The sequence below is a fragment of the Antrostomus carolinensis genome, unplaced genomic scaffold (assembly GCF_000700745.2).
Source record: "Antrostomus carolinensis isolate BGI_N321 unplaced genomic scaffold, ASM70074v2 scaffold14650, whole genome shotgun sequence".
In the NCBI taxonomy this organism is placed as follows: Eukaryota; Metazoa; Chordata; class Aves; order Caprimulgiformes; family Caprimulgidae; genus Antrostomus; species Antrostomus carolinensis.
The window spans coordinates 1-6816 of NW_010289175.1; the positions used below are offsets into that span (position 1 = coordinate 1).

The following is a 6816-nucleotide window of genomic DNA, read 5'->3' on the forward strand; positions in this document are numbered from 1 at the left end:
GGGAGGGAGGGAAGGAGGCAGAGCCGCCCTCGGGCAGGACCGAGGCCCAGGGCCCGAGCTGGGGAGAGCCCACAGACACGGAGCGCTCGGCCCCGAGCCCGCCCAGGCAGCACGGGCTGCGGGAGCCGTGTCCTGCTGATGGCAGGAGGGGGAACCAGATGATCCCCAAGGTCCCTCCCAACCGCTCCGTGAGTGGCTTTATGATTTATTTGGGTGAGTTGGCTCAGAAGTGGAAATGAAGCCGGTTGCTGCCTTTCCAGTCAAGGGCCTTGCAGACCATCCCAACAGACCTGCCCGTCAGTGGCTCTAGAATCCCACTGAAACATCATCCCTCCATTCGGTGTCACCTGGATGGACAATCTTAAGAGGATGTGAGCAACAGAAATTACGCTGATACAAGACTATGGACTCTTGAGTTTTTAATTGAAGTTCATGAACAAAATACTGCAGTTTTCCACACAGAATCACAAATTTCCTGGAGAAAAGGAGGCTGAGGGGAGACCTCGCTCTCTCCAACTGCCTGAAAGGAGGGTGGAGAGAGGTGGGGCTCGGTCTCTTCTCCCAGGTAACAAGTGCTAGAATGAGAGGAAATGGCCTCAAGTTGCACCAGGGGAGGTTCAGGTTGGATCTGAGGAAAAACTTTTTCACCGTAAGGGCTGTCAAGCATTGGAAGGGGCTGCCCAGGGAGGTGGTGGAGTCACCTTCCCTGGTGGGATTTAACAGATGGGCAGACAAGGGGTTCAGGGACATGGTTTAGAGGTGGAATTGGCAGTGCTGGGTTTATGGTTGGACTCGGTGATCTTATAGGTCTTTTCCAACAACTACAATTCTATGAAACCCACGTACCATATATTTTATCTGTATAACACACAAGGGATAATTCCATGAAGAGTGGACTGTTTCCTCACCCCGGGATAAACACTAATGGCATTAACATCAAAGGCAGGCCGCCTTACAGTAATACTTCATTAGGGATAGGGAGACCCCTCAGACCCGCTTGTATGCTCTCCGTCATGTTTTCCATCATAAGGAGGCGTGTCTTTTTGGTGGCACTTCCAATGTGAGGAGTAATTATAACATTCTTCATCTTTAACAAAGGGTGATCCCTGAGAAAGGAAAAGAAATACTGAGCTAGTCACTCACAGAGCTGTTATTTCGTCACCTGAAGGGAGCCAGGGACATGTTTAAAATAATAATTAAAACTAAAAACCAATTGCATGACCCAAGCATACTCAGAGGAGCTTGAACTGCTGCCTAGCTTGTGGGTTTTTTAACCAACCAATCCTGCAAATGAGTCAGTGTGAATTTTGTTTGGCTGGGCCGGAACGATTGGGGATGTCGTTTCAGTAGCGCACATACCTCACGTCCTCCCACTAACCCAATGATGTAACTTCTCACGTGCTCACAGACTTTGTCCTTAGCTTGAACCACACACATACAATCGTTTATATTTAACTTAAATACCCGCCCTACCTTGGCAAAGGTTCAGGATATGTCACATCCAGAGCAGCTGCCTTCACAGCTTTGTTTTGAAGGGCTTCCACCAAAGCATCCTGATCCACCACCAGACCTGGGTTACAGTAAGAAGGACAATCCTTTTATTTTCAAATCCCATACTGTTCTCTCACCATCCTTCTGGGCACGGTGGTCAGGCAGGGCTAGCCATGTTGTCCTGGTTTTGCTAGGATAGAGTTCATTTTCTTCTCAGCAGCTAGAACAGCGCTGTGTTTTGGTTTCATTATAAGATTTGGGATGAGGAGAATGCTGATAACGTGCTAACGGTTTTAGTTGTTGCTGGAAACAAAGCACAGTGCCAGAGCTCAGAGTGGGCTGTGCCACCCTGATGTATGTGAGCAACAACACTGCACCCAGGAGATAAAAAGCTGAAGTAGGAGATTACACAGATAGACATGACGCCAAGCTCACTAACGTATGAGAGACCCACCTGCTCATAATTACAGAAATGCTGACATGTTTTGCTGAGATATTATCACAGACACCTAAATCACCTCAAAATCAGAGAATTTACTGACCATTTTGGAGTGACAGACTCTGTATTAGGGTTGGGTTTTCCCAGGACTCTTAGTGCCCCCAAACCCCAGCGCGGTTTTGTTTATTCTGCACCCTACCTCTGCTGATGTTAATGAGAGTAGCGGTGGGTTTCATCAGCTCCAGCTCCCTCTTCCCAATCAGCTTGTGTGTCTGTGGAGTCAGCTTCACAGACAGCAGCACAAAATCTGACTGCTGGAGCAAATCATCTATCTTCTTACAGTAAATTGCACCAACGGCACTTTCTTCTTCCTTGGTTCTGAGGGGAAAAACCCAAAATTAAACTCCAGGATTAAGCAACAAGAAAAAGTTTGAATCATTGTTAAAGAAAAGGTTTCTTAATTGTTTTCTTTGCTCTGTGGAGCAAAGCAGTTAGCCAGTTACCCAACTGAAATTCAGTATACTGAGAAAGAAAAATGTTCAGCTGTTTCCCAAGTGCACTATACACAAATCTGGAGTCCTGTACCTGTGGGGATGGCCAGTAAGAAATGAGCATCGTGTAAATGCGCTGAATAAATAATAAACTAAATGTGTGTCACAGCTTCTGGTTGTACCGGGGATTCTTTTCCAACCCAAAAGCCAATCTGATGTTTGACATGAATTCCCTTCCCTGTGACAAGTAACTCGTCTGAAAATCTCTGAGGAAACCCACAAAACAGGACAGGGGTTAAATCTTCAGCAATTTGTGTCAGTGACACAGGTTCTCTGAAACCTGCTGCAAGATCTGCCGGTGCGTTCGATCCGGGTCAGGACAAGGCTGGGACACCTGCTGCCCAGCTCCCACCAGATCCCCACAGAAGAAAAGCATGGGCTGGCCCCAATAGGAGCCATGGCGTATGCGAAAGGCACACACACCTCACCTGAAAGACAGCAAACAGGCTGTCAGACACACAGCTGTCTGTCAGACAGACGGCAAGTCCGTCTCAGAAAGGGCGCGATGTCTGTGCCTGCTCCCTGCCTCACCCAGGTCACAGCAGTTATGTCCTCCCCGACTATTTCTCCTTTCCCCAGTCAACTGCAATGTCACCAACAGGCCAGGAAGGCCCAGGGAGCCCTGGCTCACAGGGAGAACTATCTCCCATTCCTTCCTGACTTTGTTTCTGTATAAATTGGGAAATTAATGACTGTCTTAAAGCAAGTGTATCATAGAACGATCCAGGCTAGAAGGGACCTCAAAAGGTCAGCTGGTCCAAGCTTTAGTGGGAAAGGCAGCCTAGATGAGATTAGCACCCTGTCCCATGGCATCTTAAAAACCTCCAGCCGTGGGGACTCTACCACTGGACAGGTTATTCTAATGAATGATTGCTCTCACTGTAAACAATTTCTTTATTGTATCAAGATGAAACCTCTCCCAGTGCAACTGGTACCCACTGCCCCTTGTCTTCTCCACGTGCCTTCTTGTGAAGAGAGAATTATAGAATCACAGACTGGTTTGGGTGGGAAGGGACCTTTCCAGGCCATCCAGTCCAACCCCCCTGATCTTTAACCAGATCAGGTTGCTCAGAGCCCCGTCCAGCCTGACCTTGGATGTTTCCAGGGATGGGGCTTCTACCACCTCTCTGGGCAACCTGGGCTGGGGTTTCACCACCCTCATTGTGAAAAATTTCTTCCTTACATCTAGTCTGAATCTTCCCTCTTTTATTTAAAATCATCACCCCTTGTCCTATTGCAACTGTACTTTGCCACTTAAAATAAAGAGCCGCTAATGAGCCAGTGACTTATTGTCACAGCCTGGAGGGCACCACCAGCCCTGGGGCTTCCCCACATCCCAGGACCCCACAGCAGCTCCCCCCAGGGCCATCAGCCCCTGCCCCAATGACGCTTGCTCTCCAGCTCCCCTCAGCCCCGCTCTGGCCTCCGCCCTGCCCTATCACCATGAGCTCACCTGATGATTTGGACTTTTGGGTGAACCTGGCCACGATTTGTGGCCCTCACTGCTTCCTGGCACGGTATTTAATAACAATAGTGCAGAGAAGACATCATCCTATCTTAACACGGAGAGAAGAGATCAGCATGACAGTGAAAGGTACAAATAACATTTAAAAGCAGTGGTAAAATAGAGTCCACGGAGCTGCAACCAGCTTTACCTCTGATTCCTGTTGTGGTACAAAATCTTCATTTCAAAGGCCTTGGCTCTCTGGGCCACTTTGTAGCCGATGGTGCCCATTCCTACGATCCCCAGGGTCGCTCCGGAAACCTCAGCCCCCAGCCAGTCAGCGGGGAAATACTCCGTGTCAGGGGAGACTGCCATCTGATAGCCTTGGAGGAGGGAAAAGAAGAAACAATGTCATGTAAAGGATGGCCTTGATACCATTCCAAAAGAACATCCCCTTCTGCTTAAACAGCTGAAAGTCAGTTACAGATCTGCTGGGCCTCGTCAAGTTTAGAGTCTAGAACAGATAACAGGAGACTTGAGCAATGTCACCAACATCTTTAAAATACGGTAGATAAGGCAGTGAGGGAATAAACCATTTTTGTGGAGACAGAAGTGTTGTGAACAGGCCAAGAGATGAACTAAGCATGTACAGAGGAAAAATTCAACTGAAGGGCACCGTGACAAAAGTTTCTACTATCACCAGACGACCCCCAAAGATGACCGGTGTGCATGTGAAAAGGACATTTACATATATTAATGAATTCCTAGAAATGTGATGAATATGTTAATAATTTCTTGGAAAAATAAATGAATATGCATCTTTCAATAGATAAAGTTTTTGTAGAGAGACGAGTTGGTATGCAAAATAGGTGGAACGATCCCCCGTGCATCCGGCGCTGTAATAAAGAACATCTGCTTCTTCAGACGGCGTTGGTGTTAAGAAGTTCCTTCCCGATTTCGGAAGGCATCTGGTACTGGCATCTGGTTGCTTTTTCCCTCACTTACTTTTTCTCATAAGACAAGGCAGAAGCAGAGGAGCAGTAACAACATGTAATTCTATTTCTGGACAAGAAGTGAATAACACTGCATTGTCAATGTGACATCTGGCATCGATATCTTGGTTAGGATAGAAACATATCCAGCCACTCTGGCAGACAGGGAAGGTAAGGCCAAAGCAGCAACCTCCCTTCCACGCTCATCACACCCTGCCCATCATCTCTCTGCCTGCAGCACAGATCATCGCACCACTGAAATGCACCTGGGCACCACAGTGTCCTGCTCCTGGTGGTCCATCAAGCCTTCATTCACACTGAATGGAGCAACTGATGAATCCATTGTAGGATCATCAAGACTTTCAGTGAGGCCAAAATATGATTCCCAGCTAGCTTGCAGCTACACCAAAGTTGGCAGGGAAAAGAAACCCAGAGCGTGGTGGACAGCTTTCTGGACAGCTTGTTCGGAATGACCCAGATAACATGTCAGCTTGGCAAAGACAGGTTTCGAGCCTCCTTGAAAATATCTCCTTCTAATCCCTTTTTATCAAAACCTGAAAAGCAAGAACTGCAGTGACGGAGCAGAAGGAATAAGTGGCTGTGGGCTGAGGGAGAAGAGGCCTGACTTCAGGGCTGTCTGAAGAAGGAACACATCTACCTTGCTGACATGCCTGTTTGGAAATGGTACACGCTGCATGCAAGTTGTTGTTAACATGACAGATCTCTCTTCACTTTTCCCTCATCCCTCTTATTTTCCTTTCAAGCTTACCTTTGCATCAGCCCACACTTTCTAACCACGTTTTGAAAATCACCTTTCTTATTTAATGACTAAAACCATTTCAGTTATTACCTTCCACAAGTCTCCTGGAAGATGCCAGCATCAAAGCCATCCCAAAGTCTGCAGTGTCAGTGGAAACAGCAAACGGAGTGTTGGACACCTTCACACCATAGCTGGAGAGGAGGTTCAGGTCCAAGTGGTCTATTCCCACTCCAGAGCTTGCAACTATCTTCAAGTTAGGCAAGCTCTGGAGCAGCTCTTCACTAATAACTGGCTTTTGATACCACATATAAACAGCTCTGATCTTTTTGCCAAGAAATTTCTTGTTTTCAAGATATTCTTTCATGGTGATGAGACGAAAATATTTCTCCAGAAATTCAATATGGTCTTCATATACTCCATGCTTCCCTCCAATACAGTCAATTAGCACATAAGGCAGTTCCTGACCCTCCATGCCCTACAAAAGCAGTAAGAAACCAAAAGGATGTGTCCTTAAGTGACCCATTACATGTTTAAAAACCAGGGATTGATTGGCTCCATTACACGCCGTTTTCCCACTTGATGACAGAGCTGGCTGAAGATATTCCCTCCCACATGCAGAACTTATTCTCATGTTCTGCCTGGGTTATTCAGAAGGATGTTCAATTTTTATATACTTTTGTTAATAAGACAAGAAAACGTTTCTGGCACACCAGCTATGCTAACACTTAAACAAAAGAGCTACCAGATGTTACCCCTCTTCAATATTCAATATTTAATGGCTAAAGTCTCGATAATTTAACAACGTTGCCATGGGAGTGGAAAGGTATCTTTTAGCCCGCAAGTTCTGCCTTTGATTGCCACCATGCAACCCTGGTAAGTCATCAGCACCAATAAGATTATCTCAGGAAAAGTCTCGTTTCATAGAAGAGAGCTATAATTTGTCAGCTTCGCACTTTGGAGTTATGCATTTGCTTCCTGAACAGAAGTTTACCCTTCTTTGTTTTTGTTTTCCCCTCCACCTCCAGTGTCCCGACAGCTCATCGCTCTGCCAGCTCTGGAAGGAATGGAGCCTGTTATCCCAGGCTACGGACCAGGCACCTGCTTGCTGCCTCGCAGCCCCTCAGGGAAGAACCAAGGTG

The 6816-nt window shown here is 46.9% G+C and overlaps 1 protein-coding gene across 1 annotated transcript; it reads right to left on the reverse strand.

Annotated features, from left to right (window-relative positions):
- Positions 1-848: 848 nt before the first annotated feature.
- Positions 849-6149, reverse strand: LOC104519358 (probable 2-ketogluconate reductase). Its single transcript, XM_010169349.1, has 5 exons — positions 5768-6149; positions 4137-4308; positions 2130-2308; positions 1474-1570; positions 849-1106 (listed from the first exon to the last, which is right to left on the reverse strand). The coding sequence occupies exons 1-5, from the start codon at positions 6147-6149 to the stop codon at positions 953-955; spliced, it is 984 nt and encodes a 327-aa protein (XP_010167651.1). The 3' UTR covers positions 849-952.
- Positions 6150-6816: the final 667 nt, after the last annotated feature.

Excerpts from the sequence above, each read along its gene's own strand:
- LOC104519358 (XM_010169349.1), bottom strand. The coding sequence starts at position 6,149 with ATGGAGGGTCAGGAACTGCCTTATGTGCTAATTGACTGTATTGGAGGG. Across the intron at positions 4,309-5,767 it reads TTCCAGGAGACTTGTGGAAG|GCTATCAGATGGCAGTCTCC; the intron begins GTAATAACTGAA and ends CCCTCCTCCAAG. Across the intron at positions 1,571-2,129 it reads TCTCATTAACATCAGCAGAG|GTCTGGTGGTGGATCAGGAT; the intron begins GTAGGGTGCAGA and ends ACTGTAACCCAG.